Source organism: Clupea harengus, chromosome 4 (assembly GCF_900700415.2).
Source record: "Clupea harengus chromosome 4, Ch_v2.0.2, whole genome shotgun sequence".
NCBI classification, from domain to species: Eukaryota; Metazoa; Chordata; class Actinopteri; order Clupeiformes; family Clupeidae; genus Clupea; species Clupea harengus.
The window spans coordinates 4684340-4710151 of NC_045155.1; the positions used below are offsets into that span (position 1 = coordinate 4684340).

Here is a 25812-nt window from a genome sequence, read left to right on the forward strand (position 1 = left end):
AAGCTTTGTTCTTTATAAGTTAATTCCCAAGACTTAGATTAAAAATAGGGCTATCAATGCTGATCTTAAAACACCAAGCTGACCGCTGGCTGAGCCACTTAAAAGTAGTAGATGGCGTAAACAAACTCAAAAGAAATAAACTCCAACAGTACAATCATGCCAAACAATTCCACTGCCACATGCAAACAACAATCACATAACAATCAAACTAAATAAACTGCACGCCATCTACCTTACCCCCGTGCACAAAGGAGACCAAGAAAACCAAGGGAGAGTGGATTGTTTGCAGACAGTTTATATAGGGCAGTCTTCTTCCACTCTCCTCATTACTTCCTGCACTTCCTGCTTAAGCGCGTTGGAACCCCCGCTGTATTGGTCCCGGCATTACACCCTCATCAGTCTATCCTCTTACACTAACATATGATTTGTTCACAGTTTGTGGAGTTCTGAAGATCGTGAAGTCATATGATACTTCAATTTTTGGATCTTACTGCAAAAAAAGAGGAATTTTGGGTGAGAACAATCCTTTTTTTTGTTGTTTGAACCAGGGCTGGATATAAAATGTAAAGGCCTACTTTTTATCTTTTAGGGCTCTCCTTTGTTCGTCTCTTTTTTACTGGATTAAAGAATGACCAAATGATGTACAAATCTTGCAGGGACTTGATATATGGCTTGATGTATACAATTTCTTTGTTAGTTAGATTCTTCAGATGCCTGCCATGTTTATTTCTTGATACTTGAATGTCCTTGAACTCAATTTGAGAGACGTAAGTGAAACTGTCTTGTTTTATTTATTGTTAAATTGCACTAATACAGTGTCTCGGACAGATTATTAACAGTTTGAGTTTCTTTAAAGAAGCCAATTTGTTATAGTCTTTGTAAGATTTTATTGGGCTGTTTTGAGTCCCTGTGGAGGCCATGAATGGTGAAAATGAGGACACAGCATGACAAAACGGGTTGGGTGGTTGTTTCATACCCACTCACGCTCCGAATACACTGACTTACAAATAAGCCTCTAATAAAGTATGTTTTCTTGGAATATTACTTGTTTCAACTCATGTGGTGTGCAACTCAAAACAGACACAATGAGAAAGCATAGCTACACATGTTTCGGCATCAAACACTTTATTTGCACTTCACATTTACATTTGGGTTTGGTTACTCTTTGGCATGTGATGGAGTCACCAGTCACATATGCAGTGTTGCAATTGTATTTCATCTTGAGCAGCTCAGCAGTTTTAGCACATGTATTGCAATGCATGCCAGTTGGGTGGCGGTTTTATCCCACTCACTTTCTGAGTACACTGACTTGTTGTTTCACAGCTTTCAAACTTCCTGGAGTGGAATTGGGAAGAGCATAGGGGGTAACGGTTGGAGGGAAGAGAGGAGAGGTGTTGTTCCTCATTTAGAAGCGGCGGAAGCCACTGGACATCAAAGAGGAGCGAGACATTGAAAGGCTGCTGCTGCCACCGCCAATGCTGAGGCTGGAGCCGCCGCCAATGCCGATTCCGCCACCGAGTGACATGCTCATGCCAGCGCCGCCACCATAGCCGAATCCACCACCACCGCCACCGCCTCCGCCAAGGGCCAGGCCACCGCCTCCGCCTCCTCCAAGGGCCAGGCCACCGCCTCCTGCAAAAATAACATTTAATTTAGTTAAAGGGCAGATCAAATAAAAACTGCCAATGATATATGCAGCATGGTTCATTTCCTGGATTTGTATCCAGTCTTGAAATGAATAAATATACCTACCAGCAGCACCTGAGGTTTCCTGCACGTGAACTGTTGCAGAGGCACCACCAAATTCTGTGGAAGGGATGAAATATTAGGATTTTTTATTTGTTGCCAAATAACAATAGTCAGATAATTCACTAGTAGGTATTATACTTAATGTAGTCCTTTGTAGATGTGCCTGTGTTTCATATGCTTACCTGGACTCCTCTCCTTCCAGCAATGTCCTGTAGGTGGCGATCTCAATGTCGAGGGCCAGTTTGACGCTCATCAGCTCCTGGTACTCGCGCACCTGGCGGGCCATGTCCCTGCTTGGTAGTCTGGAGGGCCGCCTCAAGGTCCCTGATGCGCAGCTGGGCATCCTTCACTGCCAGCACTCCACGTTCCTCAGCCTCTGTAATCTGGGCATCAATGCTGGCGCGCTGAATCGCAATAAACAGTGCAAGTCAGCCATGTGGAGGTTGGTTAAACGTTGGCTAATGATAGCATTAGTTATACTCAGTGGCGTTGGCAAAGGGGAAGGTAACTGACCTGTACTTTGACTGACTCAATTTCCATCTGGAGGCGGCTGATCATGCGGGTGAGCTCAGAGATCTCGGACTTGGTTGTGCGCAGGTCATCACCGTATCTGACAGCAGAGGTCTGCATCTCCTCAAACTGAAGAAGACCAACAGATGTTAGCATGAAGTTCCTACTCTGTGCCCCTTTCAAGAATCAAGGCTCTGTCATGATAAGGCACTAAGTGCTGGTACCAGTCTGATGCACTCACCTTGGCCTGGTACCATGTCTCTGTCTCGGCCCGGCTGCGGGTGGCGATGTCCTCGTACTGAGCACGCACTTCGGCCACAATGGAGTCCATGTCCAGAGAGCGGCTGTTGTCCATCTCCACAATAGCAGAGGTGTCCTTGATCTGCGCCTGCAGCTCGCGCAGCTCCTGTGTGAGGGAAGAGAGTGACAAATGTGAATGTTTGATACGAGCTTGAGAACACTGCAAATCATTTTGGATGTGACCCCTGTATGGGTACATGAAGTATGACCATCTCTCACCTCTGCATAGACGACCCTGAGGAAGTTGATTTCATCCTGAGAGGCATCAACCTTGGCCTCCAGCTCCACCTTGATCATGTAGGCAGCATCAACATCCTAAAGAAGAATGAAAGAATGGGTAAGTATGTAGGTTCAGAGATTACCAATAAGAGATCATAGCAGAACACTGGGAGAGAGTGTAAACACATTTTTCTGTTTTACCTTCTTGAGCAAAACAAACTCATTCTCCACTGTGGCACGCTTGTTGATTTCAACCTCATACCTGCTCAAATGGAGCACAGTGTGGTCAGTTTTATAGAAGTATGAACTGAAACCCCATACATTTCTTCTATAACAGGTGGTAAACAATGGCAAATGTCCATAAATAATTGAGGCACTCACTTCACTTTGAAGTCCTCAACCAGAACCTGCATGTTTTTCAGCTCTCCCTGCAGCTGGACTTGCCCACTGCCCATGCCGTCGAGCTGTCTGCGCAGGTTGCCAATGTAGGCCTCAAACATGGAGTTGATGTTGGAGCGCACGGTGGTCTGGTCCTGGAGGAGGCTCCACTTGGTCTCCAGCATCTTGTTCTGCTGTTCCAGGAAGCGCACCTGTGGGGACAAAATGAAACACCATTAGTCCACTTATACTAAACTAAGTTTTTCTCCAGAGGTTACACAGCACTCAATACAAGAAAATATTCTGTTATTTAAGCTATAGTAGGCATCCTGTTCTTTCTTTCATTCCATTTAATCAAAGACTCATTATGTGAACTTTGGCATCTGTGAACAAAAGATGGGGTATGTTTGTAAATTGGCTTAAGTTTTATTCTCTTGCAGGTTGTCTGGTTCACACCTAAGTTTGTTTGCCAAAGTGCCAAGTGCTGTCATCTGCTGTAGGGCATAGGCCCTCTCTGGGTTAGGGTTTCATAACATCTCTTTTTTCCCTGAGTGACTCAGTGAAGACTTTTACAGGCCACATCCTTTCAGATGATCGATTGAGTACACAATAAGCCTAGAAGAATGGTGCCATGCACTCTTGCCAGTGCATGCCTCCCACTGTCGGATTTTGCAATGAGAAAAGCACTGACCTTGTCGATGAAGGAGGCGAAGCGGTTGTTGAGGGTCATGATCTGGTTCTTCTCCTGAGTGCGGACGGTCTGGATGGTGGGGTCGATCGCCAGGTTCAGGGGGGCGAGCAGACTCTGGTTGACGGTGACAGCTGTGATGGCTGGTGCTATGAAAGCACCACCTCCACCACCCATGGCCAGTCCGTAGCCACCACCACCTCCGCCGAGAGCCAGGCCACCTCCTCCGAGCCCCAGGCTACCTACACCAGCACCGAAGCTGCTGCTGAGGCTAGCACCACCTCCGCCGATGCTGGCACCACCTCCGCCGATGCTGTAGCTGTAGCTGGAGCTGGAGCCACCGCCACCACCTCCCAAGGCCAAGCCACCACCGCCGACGGAGCGGCTGGAGAAGCTCCTCCTCATGCTGCCGCCGCTGCTGAAGCCGCCACTGCTACTGCCACCGCTGCTGAATCTGGATGAGGAGATTCTTATGCTCATGGTTGCTTTTGCTAATTATGGAGGGCTACAAGCCAACAGAGAGAGGAGAGATAGAGCAGGTGAGTCCACTAAGAGGAAGGATGTACCTCTGAGTGTCTTGCTGTTGGTGCGATGCCTCTTTATACTGCTTGGAGAGGGGGTAGCTCTCACCTGAGCCCTGCTCTCATCCCTCCTCCACTGCCTGAAGACACTCGCCCTGCAAATTCACCTGCCTGCCGGGGGTGCAGGCAGCCATCTGATTGGTGGGGAGACAGTCAGCTCTGTAAGATGAGAGGCCTCCAGCACATTCAGGTGCGCACACACTGCAGGTAAAGTCACCAAGGGCCTGAGGGGGATTGTAGGGTGATGGAATGGCAGTCATATTCTGTGCTTAATCCCTAATCCATTCACATGGATGCCTGATAGCACTTTTCTCAAATGGTTTTAGCTAGTTTAGTTTCAGGCATGCAAGTGCCTGGGGATGAAATAGCACTCTTCTGCAGTGTGTGCAATTCCAGTTAGATAAAAGGCACTTGCACAACTGTTGACTGTGCAATTCAATTAGGACTAAGTGTATTTGTTCATTGACAGCTTTATCTATATCCACAGCAACACATTTAGATAGAGTAGGCATTGGGTGAGTTTGCTTATGCTAACATGGCGACAGTGGTACAGGAGGTAGAGAAGTTGTTTAGTAATCAGAAGGTTGCTAGTTCGATTCTCTGTCGAAGTGTCCTTGAGCAAGACACTGAACCCCTAATAGTGGGGCAGATAATAGAAATTTTGTGCAAAATGTGATACAAGCACCAAATTTGGCATGGTAGTTCCCAAGGGTCTACTTAACAAATCTGCCTGACGTGCCATTAAAAAATCCAAGATGGCGGCCATTTTTCAAGATGGACAGCAAATGTGTCTGCCGAAAATGGTTTTGCTCAAAGATATGCATGTAGTTGATGGATATGAATGATCTTGGTGTCGATTTATATGTTTTCTTGCATGCTGAATCATTTTGTTTTACTTTCACTAGCATTATAATACTGTAAATGGTAGAAAATGAACACTTTATATAAAATAACAACATAACACATGAAATAATACTCCTAATACTTTATTTACACAATATAAACATTAATTATACACATTTTGCATTAAGGTACTTAGCATTTGGATCATGTTATTCCGGACGGAAACAAAATCGAAAATAATAATAAAAACCCTTAATACTGTAAAAATCGCCCCTCCAAAGCAAACTATTACAGTGGCCCACACACTGGCACCAACTTTCACTGCTGTATCACTACAGCTGACATACACAGCTGCAGAGTGCAGTGCAGGCGAGCCCTGAACGAAAGCATTTGTATCTCCGGTTGCAGCCTTTCTTGCAGGAACACTGGGTCAGTTCCTGACAGCTGGCTGCAATAGGTTGTCCAACAGATCTGCCATATTTCTCCCTTCCGATTCCATCCCCAGTCGGCAGGACTGACGACTTCTGGATTGATTACTGTTGCTTGACCCCATATGATACCAGCCTGGTAAGCAGCGCGTTTTGTGTGTTCCATGAGGGCTGCACTGGTTGGTGGGATCGCATCATAGGACCTCTGCTTACGGGCAAAGAGATTCAGCCTTGCCTCGTCAACACCGGTGGCTGCACTTGATCTGTCATACATGACGACAACAAAGTTCTCCAGCTTCTGCAGGTCATCTTCAGAAACCTCTGTAGGACAGTTGCTGAGTTTTGTTAAGGTTTCAGAAACCTCATCACAGACTTCCCAAGTCAGCCATGCAGATTTCTTTCCCTTCCCATGGAAAGACGAGACCGCGTCACAGCCCGTGAATGCATGGAAATACAGGATCCCGCTGGCTTTCTCAGATCCTATTGCAGAAACTACCTCATGGACTGGTATCCATTGAGCATTGGCTCCCTGCCCAAAGGCAATCCACATTTTTTGAAGACCAAGCCTCTGCAGGGATGACGCTGCTATGACGAGCACGTCATTATCATTGGCTTTGATGACAAGTGACTTGCTACCCTCTGCAGTTGCATCTCTTCCATGTACAAATATACGGGTATCAGCTTCTTCATGATAGCATGGGGCCACAGCATCGAGGGATTTGTTTTTGTTGCTGATGACATCTTCTCCTTTTGTCACGATGACCATACTTGTGGTTCCAGCCTGACATATTTTCTCTGCGAGAAAGCGGAAGAGCTTAGTTTCGTTGTTGTCATCCTGCAGAAAGCTTCTCCAGTTTGTTAAGGGTCCTGCTGGTTCCAGTCACTCTTCTTCTGATCCCCTGACCTCTTTTTGACCTGGTTTCAGATTTCAGACTAGACTTCTTGTACACATCAAAGATGACATCGCTTGAATTTGGTGCCAAAGGATTCCACTTTTGGAAGGATTTCTTCTTTTGCATAGTCATCGAAAGTCTTTGGGCTGCGTGGAGGCAGGAAATTGATGAGCGCTGATCCATCAATGATGATAGTGTCTCCCTCTGGTTCGCTGTCAGGCAATGTCACCAGTGCCTGAAGAATTTCAGTTAGCTGTGACTTCTGGCACATACGAAGCCTGCCATTGTCACTGAGAGATGCATGTGCTGACTGGTTCTCATACTTAAGAAGAATTCTTGCAAGTCACACTGTCTGTTTTGGCAGGAGATGAAGGGCCGGGAGAACAAGTGACAGTCATCTCACTTGGAGCTGCTGGCTGCCTGCTCGTGCTTGAAGAAAGAAGCCTTGTTCTTCTTGATTGGCTGATAGAATGTGCATTCTTCTTCGTTCTCCAAGGCCTCCATAAATGACTGGAGCTTCTACTTGCCTCTCTCGTGATGACTACCAACCAGTTCAGCTAGTGGTGGATCTGCAATGTCATTTTGTCCAGCACCAGCAAATCAGCAGACTCTTCTTGGAAAGGATTGCCCAGCTCTTGTATCATTCTGAACAGTGCCTCCACCCTCTCAAGGAAAGATGGCTGGGCACTTCAGGTCTGTTCATGGTGTTTGGTGCTGATGGTTGCGTCTTTCACACCAGAAATTGCCTCATATGCAGATACTAGATGGCTCACTTCAGTTCCATCTCCGAAGTGCCCCTGTGTCCTCTGTTAGTCCAATGGCTCCTCCATCACCCTTGATGGCTGCATTGTTCTGTTCATGAGCTTGGTCAATGGCCATGGCAGAGAAGTCTCTTCTGGACAACAAAGTTTGTGAAACTCTCTGGCTACGTCTTGATGCTGCTTCTCAAGAGGCATTATAACTCTGAAATGAACTGGAAGCCACTGAGCATAATTTACATTGTTATTCGCGAAGAAGTAACTATTTGACAGAGGCAACACCTGGTCCAGTTGGTCTGCCATGATGCAGTCTCACATTTGGTGTTTGAAGCCATTCTGATGACTAGGGCCGAGGGTTTATCCTTTTACCAACCTGTATCATGGGCACTTTCCTGTATAGGATATGTAGCCGGTGGGACCAATGGGCGTAGCGAACTTTTATTTTGATTCACCTCTGTCACCTTTCTCCTGTGTGTACGTCACTAGTAGGGGCTTGGGCTGGGTTCCAATTAGTTTAGTGCAAACAGGCATAGATATATACACCTTGGGTCCTTATGCCGGTAGCCATCCATTACTGATTGTGGAGTGAAGCCGCGTTTTGGAGCGTTGTCTTCAGCGACACGGTATGTTGGAAATGACTCTCTTTTCCCTTTCTTGGCGTCAGTGTTAAGTGGACTAAGCAACGTTTTGCCTTTGGTTAGGTAGCTTGTTATAGAGCGGATGCCAACAGGAACGAGTTGAGCGTCTTCCCTACCAACTGCAATCCATATCCCGTTTACATGCATCGCAACGTGTTAAGTAGCAGTCAGTGTATCAGGTATGTTGCCCAACCCGTCCGCTGTTGTACGTGGTTGTGTTTTACAGTTAACTGATGGTGACATTTCACGTGTGTGTGTGTGTGTGTGTGTGGTGTGTGGGTCGTGCGTGTGTTTGTGTCCGACCGTAGTGCGGTGGTTATTGTGGTTGCTGGCCGCATATAGATACCAGGTGCATGACGTTCTCGGGTGCAGCTGTTTAGACAGCGAAGGTACGTTTTGTCTATGCCTACAGCACACTTGCTAACATACCACTGCTTTGTGTCCTTGCAGTAAATAGCCTCTAGTGGTTTCTGTTTAAGGTTACCTGCTCATCTGAATCCTGTTTGAATGAGTGTATGCTTCGAGTGTAAGCCAGCTGTGTTTGCAAACACTTAAACTTGTACTCTGTTTGTTCCTGTCTTATAGAAGCTATTGAAGCACACAGCTATACTGCATTGTTAGCTGCTGTTCTCTTCCAGTTAGTTATAGGTCCGGGTGCTGCTTTTAGAATATATGTATCTCTGTTTTCCCCTCTAGCCTGGGGGCCTAGGTGTGTATATGTGGCTAAGAGGATATTGTGAGCCACAGGTTAGAGGGTTTATTTTTGTTTGTTTGTTTCATTAATTTGTTATCTGTTTCCCCTGTGTCATCTCCCCTGCCGCAATAGCCTGGGTATCGTTTGGGGCCCTAGCCTAGATTACAGGTTGGCCAGGTTTTCCTCTAAGATAGTTTCTCACCTTTGATAAGATGTGCAGTGTAATGCAGTGAAGTGTGAACCCCTTTTTCTTAATGTGCCCAAGTGGTGCGCTTGCGGTGGTGTGGCCAATGAGCTAGTAGTGTGTGCTCTCCTTCACATGTGGTATTGGAGGCAGGCCCCTGTTAGTCTGTGTGGTCAGTGGCTCCGGATTCTTACCCAACGGCTGGGGCATTCCCCTGAAGTCCATTTAATGTATTTATGTATTTATTTATTGACAACCAAAGTGACACCTTGTTTTAACGAGAAACAAAATTAAACCTAATCTTTTATATCTTTCCAAAGAACCTGTGTCGGACCATTATTGGGACGGAGTTCCCCTTGCTCTCTATTATAGCTCAAGGGGTGGCGTAGTCTGGTGAGTGGCTGGCCAAGGCTACAGATACAACTAGGTTTATGCATGTCCGCTACAACTAGCCCGATCGTTCATCCAATGACATTTAAGTCCTGTGCGATCTGTACACCATCCAGATAACTTTGAAACCCCATTATCCTTGGCTTGGCTCTCCCGCGCTGAAACCTCCTGTCAATTTAGGTGCGGTGGCTTAACAGGACCGTGGGGTAGGTTAAGCAACATTTGGGACACTAAGTATGAGATGCACTCCTCCTTAGCTGACATTGAACCCCATGCTGTTTCACAGCAGTAATTGTCACCAGTGTGCCATGGTAGTGCCGACAATCACTCCTTTAGAAAAATGGCTTCATGGATCAATCAGGTCTGGTTTGTTGACTTCATGCACTTTGCGTCTGGAGCATGGCATACTCCCTCACACACAGAGCCGTGCCGTGCCGTGCACTAGCAACTTCTTGGAGCCATAGATGAGTGTTAGGTAAGTAGTGAGGACCAGTGACAGGAGTCCATCCGGAGGATGTGGCTGACTGATGAAACAAAGGTACTACCTCTACTACTACACCCTACACCCTATGCACTAATTATAAATATTGTTCTATACATTTAGAAATTACCATCATGCACATAGTAAAAAATAGCAAAACGCTCTTCAGGCAAGCGAAAATGCAGAAAAAGACTGGTCTAAATAGCCAAAAAGTGTGAAGTTATTCAATTGTGCTTTTTGAAAGTAGAAAAATTAGATTCAGCATGCAAGAAAACATAGAAATCGACACCAAGATCATTCAAATCCATGAAGTACATGCATTTCTATGAGCAAAACCATTTTCGGCAGACGCGTTTGGCATCCATCTTGAAAAATGGCCGCCATCTTGGATTTTTGAATGGCACGTCAGGCAGATTTTCTAAGTAGACCCTTGGGAACCACCATGCCAAATTTGGTGCTTGTATCACATTTTGCACAATTTCAGTGAAAAATTGCTGTTATCTGCCCTACTATAATTGCTCCTGATGAGCAGTGTGCCATCAGTGTAAATGTAAAAATTAGGGCTGTCAGCGTTAACGTGTTAATCTATGCGATTAATGCGGCCGCGATTAACGCGATACAATATTTTAACGCAATTAACGCAATTAAAAAAAAAAAAAAAAAAAAAAGATATATATTTTTTTTTTAATGCCTTTATTTGGATAGTTATGAAGTTATGACAGGAAGCGATGCGGAGAAGAGGTGGGGAGAGGACTGGGAAATTACATCAGGCCAGACTTGAACCTGTGTCCCCTCGGGCAAATTAAGTAGGGGGCTTGGCCTACCAAAAGCCCCCCTTGTTCAAAGTGGGGAATGACAGAAAAAGTTTGAGAACCACTGCGGTAGTTGAAGATGGAGAGAGCTGAGGGATTGTTGGGCGGAAAGTTTCTGTTTAAATGGCAAAATTACGGAACAATCGACAAAACTAAAGTTGTATGTAGCATTTGTCAAATTGAATTTAGCTATCACAGAAGCAGCTCGTCTTTAAGTTATCACCTTAATGCAAAGCACCCGAGAAAGCAGTCCCAGGTTAGATGGTCGCCAACCCACACTCTACGACTTCTCTAGTAAAATAACTAGACCAGTCCATGAAAAGGTTACCAACGCTTTAGCAGTTTGGGTTGCCGGTGACTGTCGGACCATCAACATAGTTAAGGACGTTGGGCTGACTGAGGTGATTCGAATTGCTTCAGGAGACAACTCTTACGATTTACCGTCGAGGGGCACCATTGTGTCTCGCATACATTCCTTTTATGACGGCGAGAGAGCACGAAAAATTCAGCTCCTCGAGCAAGCTGCCACCGTCACCCTTACTGGTGACCACTGGACATCAGTCATCAATGACAATTACCTGGGTGTCACAGCTCATTTGATTGACAATGTATGGAAATTGAGATATTTTTCATTGGAAGTAAAAAAAAAACAACAGACAAACAAACTTTTAATCGCGATTAATCTAGATTAATGAATTTTAAAATGTGAGATTAATTAGTTAATTGTTTTTAATCTATTGACAGCCCTAGTAAAAATGTGTATGCATCCTTGTAAGTCGCTTTGGATAAAAGCGTCTGCTAAATGTAATGTAAAATGTAACATTCTACCTGAGAGGCTTTTATCAAAAATTATCTCCACACAGTAGCATACTATCAAACAAAAACCTCTCTGTGCTGAGTCCTGAAACTCTCTCATGCAGACAGTGAAGCCAATTCTGCTGCTCAGCACACACTGCAGTGCTCTCTGCCAGGATATGATAGAGTATCTATTGTTTTGTACCCTTTGGTTTGGATTCAGAATGTGTATAATCACATTGTTTGCTACCAGTGAACAGCAAAACAAAATAATTGCAAATAAACAAAAATGTACTGTGCATATCAAACTTTGCTTGTCACAACTAAATCTGTTCCACATTTCAAATCTAGGTTGTGAATCCACTCAAGTTAGAGTTAAATAGAGTTCAATCTAGAATCTAGTTATGGACAGTGGTAGTTTGTGGCAGGTTGTCCTCGCACCACTGAGGAGAAGTTGGTCTGTATTTTCTTGAGAATTTAGAGTAAATACATGGTGACATTTACAAGCAAAAATTCATGCAAGTTTCATGCAATCAAGCGCACAATAACAATTAACAATGATTCAAGTCATTCCATACAAATATGGAATTAGAACATCTGATGCATACTTTCCATGATCAAACGTTTTATAGCAGAAGATTATAGTTTTATCCTCCCTAGTAATACACTGAGCAGAGACCACACCTGTGTTGATCGTGAGCCAAACATGACCCTTATGGCTGACAATTGAACAGTAAGTCGGGAGGATATTTCTCTTACAGAGCAGAATCAGTTTGCAACTGTTATTTCAGGTATATGTGAGTCTTTTGAGGTCTTTTCTTAGATGGTTATAGGCAGTGGAAACCTATTTCCACTTTGCATGTGCACCCCATATCACGTATCTCATGTCTCACTATTTATTAACTCTAATGCAGGATAACAAATATTTGTACGTTTTGTTCAGCATGTTGCTTTTTACCTCATATTTGTGTATGGTATCTGTGTATGTATCTGAAGGTGAAGCTCAAGTTAATAAAAAAAAGAGGACTTAACCTTTTGCAAATATGCAAAGCAGAGTCCATATTTTAACCCTTAAAAAATGTTGACATTCACGCTGAGCACACCCTAATCTCCAAAAAATGTTGATGACCTTTGCAGGCAGATTAAGACCAAGCTTCATACTCTCTGGGAAAGGAAGTCAGGTGGCTAAGGGTGTTGAGTCTCAAAGTCATTTCAGCTCTGCAGTGAGAAAGTGTCGTTAGGGGAAAGAGGCTCATGAGATGGGCAAAGTGGGATAAAAAGTGTTATAAGGTGTCAAATCTTTAGTGCACTTGGCTTTTTAGAACACCGTCATGAACGTACAACAACTGTCCATCTGTTGTGCTTTACCTATATTTTTTTTTCAGGTGCTTTTTCCTGGAGATGATGGTATCCTTCAACTAGTCTTGTCTAGATCACACTAGAGGCTTTAAGTATAAATACATAAACGTGATACTGTGTGTGTGTGTGTGTGTGTGTGTGTCAAGAAAGGATGTGTACCAGGTTTTGTGCTCTTTGCCATTTTTCAGAAATGTACTAAAAGATGCCAAGATACAATAATGTTCTCTACCCAATGTAAGGGAGTGATATCGGTGGCTTCAGCATGCAGCAACTTTCTTGAGAACCAAAACCACAGCTCAACATTCACTATCATGTGTTCACTTATGACATATTAAAAAGCACTGCAAAGACAGAAAGTGAACTATCTTATCAGCCTTCTTCAAACAAGGGTGGATATTGTGCTGGATGTCATTATTTAAATCAATCCAAATTCAAAGGATGTTAATGTTGTATATTTTCTTTCCATATTAATTTATCAGGCTGGCTCACTGTCTGTTTTAATATTGCTGTAGTTCTTTGTTTTGAAGATAATGTGAATCTGAGTGTTGTTATGCATGTGCAGTTAACACAGTGCTAAGACAACAAAGCTAGTGTTTCTGAAAAATAATGTCCCAACAAAAATATCATCATTCATTTAACATACAAAATTCAATTCCTTTTTTGGATTTCAATGCTTTTGTTTTGTATTTTACTTTTGAATTCAGAATATTGTAAACCCAATAATAAATCATTTACAGCAATTGTTTGTCTTAATTTACAACACAGTGCGATAGAAGTCAACATCTAGAGTCTATCTGTCACGTTCCTGCTGAGCTCCGCCCTGGCCACGCCCCTTCAGTACTCAGTGTGCCATTCACACGTACGCGTTGGAATGCGTTGATCCATCAAGGTTGACAGAACCCATTCAGTTTGAATGGGGTGACGTCATCCTTTGCCGAACTGAATTGTGGCTCCGTTGGGTTCCGTTGCGTCGCGTTTCATGCGTTGCTTGCGGCAGGAGTTGAAAAAAAGTTTTAACTTTTCGAGAGGCAACGCATGCGGTCAGCCAATCAAATTGCCTTTCATGCATAACTGACAGCACAGGCGCTAGCCAATCAGATCGCGTTTAATGCTCACGTCTAAAGAGCGGGAAGCTAAAAAAAAAAAAGATGGCGGACCCAACTCCGTAGATGGTCGTATTTGTACCTAAAAGTTGTTTTGTTTTGACTTTTTTTGCTTTGATTTTTTTAAAAGTTAGAGAAATAGACCACTGTACAATGTAAAAAAAACCCATTATTGTAACTGAAAAATACGTCTGAGGGGATTTGCGAGGTGTCTGAGCCACCTATCTAATGTTAGCATGCTACTACCCACAAGGTAAACAGCTCGCTAGCGGCGTGATTTGACAGGTCAACAAACAATCTCACTATAAACGTCTCCGTTATCAACACAATTCCATGCGCGTAGACTCCTCCTCCGTCATCCGTTGGATCAATGCATTCAACGCAAAGGTGTGAGCGCGCCATTAGTAATATGCTATGCAATGAAGTCACTAATGTAACACCAGGTTGTCGGATCAACCAGTGGTAAAGCACCAAAGAAGAGTCACAGTGTCAGTCAATAGTTAACAAATTATTAAGATGACCATTGGGCACACAAAGGGGAGTTTGGGGGATAACTGCTCTACTTTCAGGGGCTAAGACACGCTAGGAGCTCACAGCAAAGTGAATACACTACAAATCAACAGTTGCAAAGTTTAAAGTGAGTTAGAATCTCAACCATGACACAAATCACACAGCAACCCGAAAAAGCCTAAAAGCAAGCAGCTAACCCCCCTAGCTACAGCCAGTGGCCCGTAGATGGTTATGGCAAGCTTTGTTCTTTATTAGTTAATTCCCAAGACTTAGATTAAAAATAGGGCTATCAATGCTGATCTTAAAACACCAAGCTGACCGCTGGCTGAGCCACTTAAAAGTAGTAGATGGCGTAAAACAAACTCAAAAGAAATAAACTCCAACAGTACAATCATTGCCAAAACAATTCCACTGCCACATGGCAAACAACAATCACATAACAATCAAACTAAATAAACTGCACGCATCTACCTTACCCCCGTGCACAAAGGAGACCAAGGAAAACAAGGGAGAGTGGATTGTTTGCAGACAGTTTATATAGGGCAGTCTTCTTCCACTCTCCTCATTACTTCCTGCACTTCCTGCTTAAGCGCGTTGGAACCCCCGCTGTATTGGTCCCGGCATTACACCCTCATCAGTCTATCCTCTTACACTAACATATGATTGGTTCACAGTTTGTGGAGTTCTGAAGATCGTGAAGTCATATGATACTTCAATTTTGGATCTTACTGCAAAAAAAGAGGAATTTTGGTGAGAACAATCCTTTTTTTTGTTGTTTGACAGGGCTGGATATAAATGTAAAGGCCTACTTTTTATCTTTTAGGGCTCTCCTTTGTTCGTCTCTTTTTTACTGGATTAAAGAATGACCAAATGATGTACAAATCTTGCAGGGACTTGATATATGGCTTGATGTATACAATTTCTTTGTTAGTTAGATTCTTCAGATGCCTGCCATGTTTATTTCTTGATACTTGAATGTCCTTGAACTCAATTTGAGAGACGTAAGTGAAACTGTCTTGTTTTATTTATTGTTAAATTGCACTAATACAGTGTCTCGGACAGATTATTAACAGTTTGAGTTTCTTTAAAGAAGCCCAATTTGTTATAGTCTTTGTAAGATTTTATTGGGCTGTTTTGAGTCCCTGTGGAGGCCATGAATGGTTGAAAATGAGGACACAGCATGACAAAACGGGTTGGGTGGTTGTTTCATACCCACTCACGCTCCGAATACACTGACTTACAAATAAGCCTCTAATAAAGTATGTTTTCTTGGAATATTACTTGTTTCAACTCATGTGGTGTGCAACTCAAAACAGACACAATGAGAAAGCATAGCTACACATGTTTGGCATCAAAACACTTTATTTGCACTTCACATTTACATTTGGGTTTGGTTACTCTTTGGCATGTGATGGAGTCACCAGTCACATATGCAGTGTTGCAATTGTATTTCATCTTGAGCAGCTCAGCAGTTTAGCACATGTATTGCAATGCATGCCAGTTGGGGTGGCGGTTTTATCCCACTCACTTTCTGAGTACACTGACTTGTTGTTTCACAGCTTTCAAACTTCCTGGAGTGGAATTGGGAAGAGCATAGGGGGTAACGGTTGGAGGGAAGAGAGGAGAGGTGTTGTTCCTCATTTAGAAGCGGCGGAAGCCACTGGACATCAAAGAGGAGCGAGACATTGAAGGCTGCTGCTGCCACCGCCAATGCTGAGGCTGGAGCCGCCGCCAATGCCGATTCCGCCACCGAGTGACATGCTCATGCCAGCGCCGCCACCATAGCCGAATCCACCACCACCGCCACCGCCTCCGCCAAGGGCCAGGCCACCGCCTCCGCCTCCTCCAAGGGCCAGGCCACCGCCTCCTGCAAAATAACATTTAATTTAGTTAAAGGGCAGATCAATAAAAACTGCCAATGATATATGCAGCATGGTTCATTTCCTGGATTTGTATCCAGTCTTGAAATGAATAAATATACCTACCAGCAGCACCTGAGGTTTCCTGCACGTGAACTGTTGCAGAGGCACCACCAATTCTGTGGAAGGGATGAAATATTAGGATTTTTTATTTGTTGCCAAATAACAATAGTCAGATAATTCACTAGTAGGTATTATACTTAATGTAGTCCTTTGTAGATGTGCTGTGTTTCATATGCTTACCTGGACTCCTCTCCTTCCAGCAATGTCCTGTAGGTGGCGATCTCAATGTCGAGGGCCAGTTTGACGCTCATCAGCTCCTGGTACTCGCGCACCTGGCGGGCCATGTCCTGCTTGGTAGTCTGGAGGGCCGCCTCAAGGTCCCTGATGCGCAGCTGGGCATCCTTCACTGCCAGCACTCCACGTTCCTCAGCCTCTGTAATCTGGGCATCAATGCTGGCGCGCTGAATCGCAATAAAACAGTGCAAGTCAGCCATGTGGAGGTTGGTTAAACGTTGGCTAATGATAGCATTAGTTATACTCAGTGGCGTTGGCAAAGGGGAAGGTAACTGACCTGTACTTTGACTGACTCAATTTCCATCTGGAGGCGGCTGATCATGCGGGTGAGCTCAGAGATCTCGGACTTGGTTGTGCGCAGGTCATCACCGTATCTGACAGCAGAGGTCTGCATCTCCTCAAACTGAAGAAGACCAACAGATGTTAGCATGAAGTTCCTACTCTGTGCCCCTTTCAAGAATCAAGGCTCTGTCATGATAAGGCACTAAGTGCTGGTACCAGTCTGATGCACTCACCTTGGCCTGGTACCATGTCTCTGTCTCGGCCCGGCTGCGGGTGGCGATGTCCTCGTACTGAGCACGCACTTCGGCCACAATGGAGTCCATGTCCAGAGAGCGGCTGTTGTCCATCTCCACAATAGCAGAGGTGTCCTTGATCTGCGCCTGCAGCTCGCGCAGCTCCTGTGTGAGGAAGAGAGTGACAAATGTGAATGTTTGATACGAGCTTGAGAACACTGCAAATCATTTTGGATGTGACCCTGTATGGGTACATGAAGTATGACCATCTCTCACCTCTGCATAGACGACCCTGAGGAAGTTGATTTCATCCTGAGAGGCATCAACCTTGGCCTCCAGCTCCACCTTGATCATGTAGGCAGCATCAACATCCTAAAGAAGAATGAAAGAATGGGTAAGTATGTAGGTTCAGAGATTACCAATAAGAGATCATAGCAGAACACTGGGAGAGAGTGTAAACACATTTTTCTGTTTTTACCTTCTTGAGCAAAACAAACTCATTCTCCACTGTGGCACGCTTGTTGATTTCAACCTCATACCTGCTCAAATGGAGCACAGTGTGGTCAGTTTTATAGAAGTATGAACTGAAACCCCCATACATTTCTTCTATAACAGGTGGTAAACAATGGCAAATGTCCATAAATAATTGAGGCACTCACTTCACTTTGAAGTCCTCAACCAGAACCTGCATGTTTTTCAGCTCTCCCTGCAGCTGGACTTGCCCACTGCCCATGCCGTCGAGCTGTCTGCGCAGGTTGCCAATGTAGGCCTCAAACATGGAGTTGATGTTGGAGCGCACGGTGGTCTGGTCCTGGAGGAGGCTCCACTTGGTCTCCAGCATCTTGTTCTGCTGTTCCAGGAAGCGCACCTGTGGGGACAAAATGAAACACCATTAGTCCACTTATACTAAACTAAGTTTTTCTCCAGAGGTTACACAGCACTCAATACAAGAAAATATTCTGTTATTTAAGCTATAGTAGGCATCCTGTTCTTTCTTTCATTCCATTTAATCAAAGACTCATTATGTGAACTTTGGCATCTGTGAACAAAAGATGGGGTATGTTTGTAAATTGGCTTCAGTTTTATTCTCTTGCAGGTTGTCTGGTTCACACCTAAGTTTGTTTGCCAAAGTGCCAAGTGCTGTCATCTGCTGTAGGGCATAGGCCCTCTCTGGGTTAGGGTTTCATAACATCTCTTTTTTCCCCTGAGTGACTCAGTGAAGACTTTTACAGGCCACATCCTTTCAGATGATCGATTGAGTACACAATAAGCCTAGAAGAATGGTGCCATGCACTCTTGCCAGTGCATGCCTCCCACTGTCGGATTTTGCAATGAGAAAAGCACTGACCTTGTCGATGAAGGAGGCGAAGCGGTTGTTGAGGGTCATGATCTGGTTCTTCTCCTGAGTGCGTACGGTCTGGATGGTGGGGTCGATCGCCAGGTTCAGGGGGGCGAGCAGACTCTGGTTGACGGTGACAGCTGTGATGGCTGGTGCTATGAAAGCACCACCTCCACCACCCATGGCCAGTCCGTAGCCACCACCACCTCCGCCGAGAGCCAGGCCACCTCCTCCGAGCCCCAGGCTACCTACACCAGCACCGAAGCTGCTGCTGAGGCTAGCACCACCTCCGCCGATGCTGGCACCACCTCCGCCGATGCTGTAGCTGTAGCTGGAGCTGGAGCCACCGCCACCACCTCCCAAGGCCAAGCCACCGCCGCCGACGGAGCGGCTGGAGAAGCTCCTCCTCATGCTGCCGCCGCTGCTGAAGCCGCCACTGCTACTGCCACCGCTGCTGAATCTGGATGAGGAGATTCTTATGCTCATGGTTGCTTTTGCTAATTATGGAGGGCTACAAGCCAACAGAGAGAGGAGAGATAGAGCAGGTGAGTCCACTAAGAGGAAGGATGTACCTCTGAGTGTCTTGCTGTTGGTGCGATGCCTCTTTATACTGCTTGGAGAGGGGGTAGCTCTCACCTGAGCCCTGCTCTCATCCCTCCTCCACTGCCTGAAGACACTCGCCAATGCAAGTTCACCTGCCTGCCGGGGGTGCAGGCAGCCATCTGATTGGTGGGGAGACAGTCAGCTCTGTAAGATGAGAGGCCTCCAGCACATTCAGGTGCGCACACACTGCAGGTAAAGTCACCAAGGGCCTGAGGGGGATTGTAGGGTGATGGAATGGCAGTCATATTCTGTGCTTAATCCCTAATCCATTCACATGGATGCCTGATAGCACTTTTCTCAAATGGTTTTAGCTAGTTTAGTTTCAGGCATGCAAGTGCCTGGGGATGAAATAGCACTCTTCTGCAGTGTGTGCAATTCCAGTTAGATAAAAGGCACTTGCACAACTGTTGACTGTGCAATTCAATTAGGACTAAGTGTATTTGTTCATTGACAGCTTTATCTATATCCACAGCAACACATTTAGATAGAGTAGGCATTGGGTGAGTTTGCTTATGCTAACATGGCGACAGTGGTACAGGAGGTAGAGAAGTTGTTTAGTAATCAGAAGGTTGCTAGTTCGATTCTCTGTCGAAGTGTCCTTGAGCAAGACACTGAACCCCTAATAGTGGGGCAGATAATAGAAATTTTGTGCAAAATGTGATACAAGCACCAAATTTGGCATGGTAGTTCCCAAGGGTCTACTTAACAAATCTGCCTGACGTGCCATTAAAAAATCCAAGATGGCGGCCATTTTTCAAGATGGACAGCAAATGTGTCTGCCGAAAATGGTTTTGCTCAAAGATATGCATGTAGTTGATGGATATGAATGATCTTGGTGTCGATTTATATGTTTTCTTGCATGCTGAATCATTTTGTTTTACTTTCACTAGCATTATAATACTGTAAATGGTAGAAAATGAACACTTTATATAAAATAACAACATAACACATGAAATAATACTCCTAATACTTTATTTACACAATATGAACATTAATTATACACATTTTGCATTAAGGTACTTAGCATTTGGATCATGTTATTCCGGACGGAAACAAAATTGAAAATAATAATAAAAACCCTTAATACTGTAAAAATCGCCCCTCCAAAGCAAACTATTACAGTGGCCCACACACTGGCACCAACTTTCACTGCTGTATCACTACAGCTGACATACACAGCTGCAGAGTGCAGTGCAGGCGAGCCCTGAACGAAAGCATTTGTATCTCCGGTTGCAGCCTTTCTTGCAGGAACACTGGGTCAGTTCCTGACAGCTGGCTGCAATAGGTTGTCCAACAGATCTGCCATATTTCTCCCTTCCGATTCCATCCCCAGTCGGCAGGACTGACGACTTCTGGATTGATTACTGTTGCTTGACCCCATATGATACCAGCCTGGTAAGCAGCGCGTTTTGTGTGTTCCATGAGGGCTGCACTGGTTGGTGGGATCGCATCATAGGACCTCTGCTTACGGGCAAAGAGATTCAGCCTTGCCTCGTCAACACCGGTGGCTGCACTTGATCTGTCATACATGACGACAACAAAGTTCTCCAGCTTCTGCAGGTCATCTTCAGAAACCTCTGTAGGACAGTTGCTGAGTTTTGTTAAGGTTTCAGAAACCTCATCACAGACTTCCCAAGTCAGCCATGCAGATTTCTTTCCCTTCCCATGGAAAGACGAGACCGCGTCACAGCCCGTGAATGCATGGAAATACAGGATCCCGCTGGCTTTCTCAGATCCTATTGCAGAAACTACCTCATGGACTGGTATCCATTGAGCATTGGCTCCCTGCCCAAAGGCAATCCACATTTTTTGAAGACCAAGCCTCTGCAGGGATGACGCTGCTATGACGAGCACGTCATTATCATTGGCTTTGATGACAAGTGACTTGCTACCCTCTGCAGTTGCATCTCTTCCATGTACAAATATACGGGTATCAGCTTCTTCATGATAGCATGGGGCCACAGCATCGAGGGATTTGTTTTTGTTGCTGATGACATCTTCTCCTTTTGTCACGATGACCATACTTGTGGTTCCAGCCTGACATATTTTCTCTGCGAGAAAGCGGAAGAGCTTAGTTTCGTTGTTGTCATCCTGCAGAAAGCTTCTCCAGTTTGTTAAGGGTCCTGCTGGTTCCAGTCACTCTTCTTCTGATCCCCTGACCTCTTTTTGACCTGGTTTCAGATTTCAGACTAGACTTCTTGTACACATCAAAGATGACATCGCTTGAATTTGGTGCCAAAGGATTCCACTTTTGGAAGGATTTCTTCTTTTGCATAGTCATCGAAAGTCTTTGGGCTGCGTGGAGGCAGGAAATTGATGAGCGCTGATCCATCAATGATGATAGTGTCTCCCTCTGGTTCGCTGTCAGGCAATGTCACCAGTGCCTGAAGAATTTCAGTTAGCTGTGACTTCTGGCACATACGAAGCCTGCCATTGTCACTGAGAGATGCATGTGCTGACTGGTTCTCATACTTAAGAAGAATTCTTGCAAGTCACACTGTCTGTTTTGGCAGGAGATGAAGGGCCGGGAGAACTTTCTCCTTGGAGCTGCTGGCTGCCTGCTCGTGCTTGAAGAAAGAAGCCTTGTTCTTCTTGATTGGCTGATAGAATGTGCATTCTTCTTCGTTCTCCAAGGCCTCCATAAATGACTGGAGCTTCTACTTGCCTCTCTCGTGATGACTACCAACCAGTTCAGCTAGTGGTGGATCTGCAATGTCATTTTGTCCAGCACCAGCAAATCAGCAGACTCTTCTTGGAAAGGATTGCCCAGCTCTTGTATCATTCTGAACAGTGCCTCCACCCTCTCAAGGAAAGATGGCTGGGCACTTCAGGTCTGTTCATGGTGTTTGGTGCTGATGGTTGCGTCTTTCACACCAGAAATTGCCTCATATGCAGATACTAGATGGCTCACTTCAGTTCCATCTCCGAAGTGCCCCTGTGTCCTCTGTTAGTCCAATGGCTCCTCCATCACCCTTGATGGCTGCATTGTTCTGTTCATGAGCTTGGTCAATGGCCATGGCAGAGAAGTCTCTTCTGGACAACAAAGTTTGTGAAACTCTCTGGCTACGTCTTGATGCTGCTTCTCAAGAGGCATTATAACTCTGAAATGAACTGGAAGCCACTGAGCATAATTTACATTGTTATTCGCGAAGAAGTAACTATTTGACAGAGGCAACACCTGGTCCAGTTGGTCTGCCATGATGCAGTCTCACATTTGGTGTTTGAAGCCATTCTGATGACTAGGGCCGAGGGTTTATCCTTTTACCAACCTGTATCATGGGCACTTTCCTGTATAGGATATGTAGCCGGTGGGACCAATGGGCGTAGCGAACTTTTATTTTGATTCACCTCTGTCACCTTTCTCCTGTGTGTACGTCACTAGTAGGGGCTTGGGCTGGGTTCCAATTAGTTTAGTGCAAACAGGCATAGATATATACACCTTGGGTCCTTATGCCGGTAGCCATCCATTACTGATTGTGGAGTGAAGCCGCGTTTTGGAGCGTTGTCTTCAGCGACACGGTATGTTGGAAATGACTCTCTTTTCCCTTTCTTGGCGTCAGTGTTAAGTGGACTAAGCAACGTTTTGCCTTTGGTTAGGTAGCTTGTTATAGAGCGGATGCCAACAGGAACGAGTTGAGCGTCTTCCCTACCAACTGCAATCCATATCCCGTTTACATGCATCGCAACGTGTTAAGTAGCAGTCAGTGTATCAGGTATGTTGCCCAACCCGTCCGCTGTTGTACGTGGTTGTGTTTTACAGTTAACTGATGGTGACATTTCACGTGTGTGTGTGTGTGTGTGTGTGTGTGTGTGTGGGTCGTGCGTGTGTTTGTGTCCGACCGTAGTGCGGTGGTTATTGTGGTTGCTGGCCGCATATAGATACCAGGTGCATGACGTTCTCGGGTGCAGCTGTTTAGACAGCGAAGGTACGTTTTGTCTATGCCTACAGCACACTTGCTAACATACCACTGCTTTGTGTCCTTGCAGTAAATAGCCTCTAGTGGTTTCTGTTTAAGGTTACCTGCTCATCTGAATCCTGTTTGAATGAGTGTATGCTTCGAGTGTAAGCCAGCTGTGTTTGCAAACACTTAAACTTGTACTCTGTTTGTTCCTGTCTTATAGAAGCTATTGAAGCACACAGCTATACTGCATTGTTAGCTGCTGTTCTCTTCCAGTTAGTTATAGGTCCGGGTGCTGCTTTTAGAATATATGTATCTCTGTTTTCCCCTCTAGCCTGGGGGCCTAGGTGTGTATATGTGGCTAAGAGGATATTGTGAGCCACAGGTTAGAGGGTTTATTTTTGTTTGTTTGTTTCATTAATTTGTTATCTGTTTCCCCTGTGTCATCTCCCCTGCCGCAATAGCCTGGGTATCGTTTGGGGCCCTAGCCTAGATTACAGGTTGGCCAGGTTTTCCTCTAAGATAGTTTCTCACCTTTGATAAGATGTGCAGTGTAATGCAGTGAAGTGTGAACCCCTTTTTCTTAATGTGCCCAAGTGGTGCGCTTGCGGTGGTGTGGCCAATGAGCTAGTAGTGTGTGCTCTCCTTCACATGTGGTATTGGAGGCAGGCCCCTGTTAGTCTGTGTGGTCAGTGGCTCCGGATTCTTACCCAACGGCTGGGGCATTCCCCTGAAGTCCATTTAATGTATTTATGTATTTATTTATTGACAACCAAAGTGACACCTTGTTTTAACGAGAAACAAAATTAAACCTAATCTTTTATATCTTTCCAAAGAACCTGTGTCGGACCATTATTGGGACGGAGTTCCCCTTGCTCTCTATTATAGCTCAAGGGGTGGCGTAGTCTGGTGAGTGGCTGGCCAAGGCTACAGATACAACTAGGTTTATGCATGTCCGCTACAACTAGCCCGATCGTTCATCCAATGACATTTAAGTCCTGTGCGATCTGTACACCATCCAGATAACTTTGAAACCCCATTATCCTTGGCTTGGCTCTCCCGCGCTGAAACCTCCTGTCAATTTAGGTGCGGTGGCTTAACAGGACCGTGGGGTAGGTTAAGCAACATTTGGGACACTAAGTATGAGATGCACTCCTCCTTAGCTGACATTGAACCCCATGCTGTTTCACAGCAGTAATTGTCACCAGTGTGCCATGGTAGTGCCGACAATCACTCCTTTAGAAAAATGGCTTCATGGATCAATCAGGTCTGGTTTGTTGACTTCATGCACTTTGCGTCTGGAGCATGGCATACTCCCTCACACACAGAGCCGTGCCGTGCCGTGCACTAGCAACTTCTTGGAGCCATAGATGAGTGTTAGGTAAGTAGTGAGGACCAGTGACAGGAGTCCATCCGGAGGATGTGGCTGACTGATGAAACAAAGGTACTACCTCTACTACTACACCCTACACCCTATGCACTAATTATAAATATTGTTCTATACATTTAGAAATTACCATCATGCACATAGTAAAAAATAGCAAAACGCTCTTCAGGCAAGCGAAAATGCAGAAAAAGACTGGTCTAAATAGCCAAAAAGTGTGAAGTTATTCAATTGTGCTTTTTGAAAGTAGAAAAATTAGATTCAGCATGCAAGAAAACATAGAAATCGACACCAAGATCATTCAAATCCATGAAGTACATGCATTTCTATGAGCAAAACCATTTTCGGCAGACGCGTTTGGCATCCATCTTGAAAAATGGCCGCCATCTTGGATTTTTGAATGGCACGTCAGGCAGATTTTCTAAGTAGACCCTTGGGAACCACCATGCCAAATTTGGTGCTTGTATCACATTTTGCACAATTTCAGTGAAAAATTGCTGTTATCTGCCCTACTATAATTGCTCCTGATGAGCAGTGTGCCATCAGTGTAAATGTAAAAATTAGGGCTGTCAGCGTTAACGTGTTAATCTATGCGATTAATGCGGCCGCGATTAACGCGATACAATATTTTAACGCAATTAACGCAATTAAAAAAAAAAAAAAAAAAAAAAAAGATATATATTTTTTTTTTAATGCCTTTATTTGGATAGTTATGAAGTTATGACAGGAAGCGATGCGGAGAAGAGGTGGGGAGAGGACTGGGAAATTACATCAGGCCAGACTTGAACCTGTGTCCCCTCGGGCAAATTAAGTAGGGGGCTTGGCCTACCAAAAGCCCCCCTTGTTCAAAGTGGGGAATGACAGAAAAAGTTTGAGAACCACTGCGGTAGTTGAAGATGGAGAGAGCTGAGGGATTGTTGGGCGGAAAGTTTCTGTTTAAATGGCAAAATTACGGAACAATCGACAAAACTAAAGTTGTATGTAGCATTTGTCAAATTGAATTTAGCTATCACAGAAGCAGCTCGTCTTTAAGTTATCACCTTAATGCAAAGCACCCGACAGAAAGCAGTCCCAGGTTAGATGGTCGCCAACCCACACTCTACGACTTCTCTAGTAAAATAACTAGACCAGTCCATGAAAAGGTTACCAACGCTTTAGCAGTTTGGGTTGCCGGTGACTGTCGGACCATCAACATAGTTAAGGACGTTGGGCTGACTGAGGTGATTCGAATTGCTTCAGGAGACAACTCTTACGATTTACCGTCGAGGGGCACCATTGTGTCTCGCATACATTCCTTTTATGACGGCGAGAGAGCACGAAAAATTCAGCTCCTCGAGCAAGCTGCCACCGTCACCCTTACTGGTGACCACTGGACATCAGTCATCAATGACAATTACCTGGGTGTCACAGCTCATTTGATTGACAATGTATGGAAATTGAGATATTTTTCATTGGAAGTAAAAAAAAAAAAACAGACAAAAAAACTTTTAATCGCGATTAATCTAGATTAATGAATTTCAAAATGTGAGATTAATTAGTTAAT

At 44.8% G+C, this 25812-nt stretch overlaps 1 protein-coding gene, 2 long non-coding RNA genes and 1 pseudogene across 3 annotated transcripts; 2 read left to right on the forward strand and 2 right to left on the reverse strand.

Moving 5' to 3' along the window:
• Window positions 1-1405: 1405 nt before the first annotated feature.
• LOC116220192 lies at window positions 1406-4077 on the reverse strand (annotated as a pseudogene).
• A 3173-nt stretch (window positions 4078-7250) lies between these two features.
• On the forward strand, window positions 7251-9185 carry LOC116220193. The gene is made up of 2 exons (XR_004163480.2): window positions 7251-8164; window positions 8294-9185. It is a non-coding gene; the product is annotated as an uncharacterized LOC116220193 (long non-coding RNA).
• A 6795-nt stretch (window positions 9186-15980) lies between these two features.
• On the reverse strand, window positions 15981-18794 carry LOC105889752 (keratin, type II cytoskeletal cochleal-like). Its single transcript, XM_031565510.1, has 9 exons — window positions 18393-18794; window positions 17704-17912; window positions 17523-17583; window positions 17321-17416; window positions 17045-17209; window positions 16807-16932; window positions 16476-16696; window positions 16299-16351; window positions 15981-16177 (listed from the first exon to the last, which is right to left on the reverse strand). Exons 1-9 carry the CDS (start codon window positions 18792-18794, stop codon window positions 15981-15983), a joined length of 1530 nt encoding a protein of 509 aa, XP_031421370.1.
• Window positions 18795-21785: 2991 nt separating this feature from the next.
• Window positions 21786-23723, forward strand: LOC116220194. The gene is made up of 2 exons (XR_004163481.2): window positions 21786-22699; window positions 22832-23723. It is a non-coding gene; the product is annotated as an uncharacterized LOC116220194 (long non-coding RNA).
• Window positions 23724-25812: the final 2089 nt, after the last annotated feature.

Excerpts from the sequence above, each read along its gene's own strand:
- LOC105889752 (XM_031565510.1), bottom strand. The coding sequence starts at position 18,794 with ATGAGGAGGAGCTTCTCCAGCCGCTCCGTCGGCGGCGGTGGCTTGGCC. Across the intron at positions 17,417-17,522 it reads AGTTTGTTTTGCTCAAGAAG|GATGTTGATGCTGCCTACAT; the intron begins GTAAAAACAGAA and ends ATTCTTCTTTAG. Across the intron at positions 16,178-16,298 it reads GGAAACCTCAGGTGCTGCTG|GCGGTGGCCTGGCCCTTGGA; the intron begins GTAGGTATATTT and ends ATTTTGCAGGAG.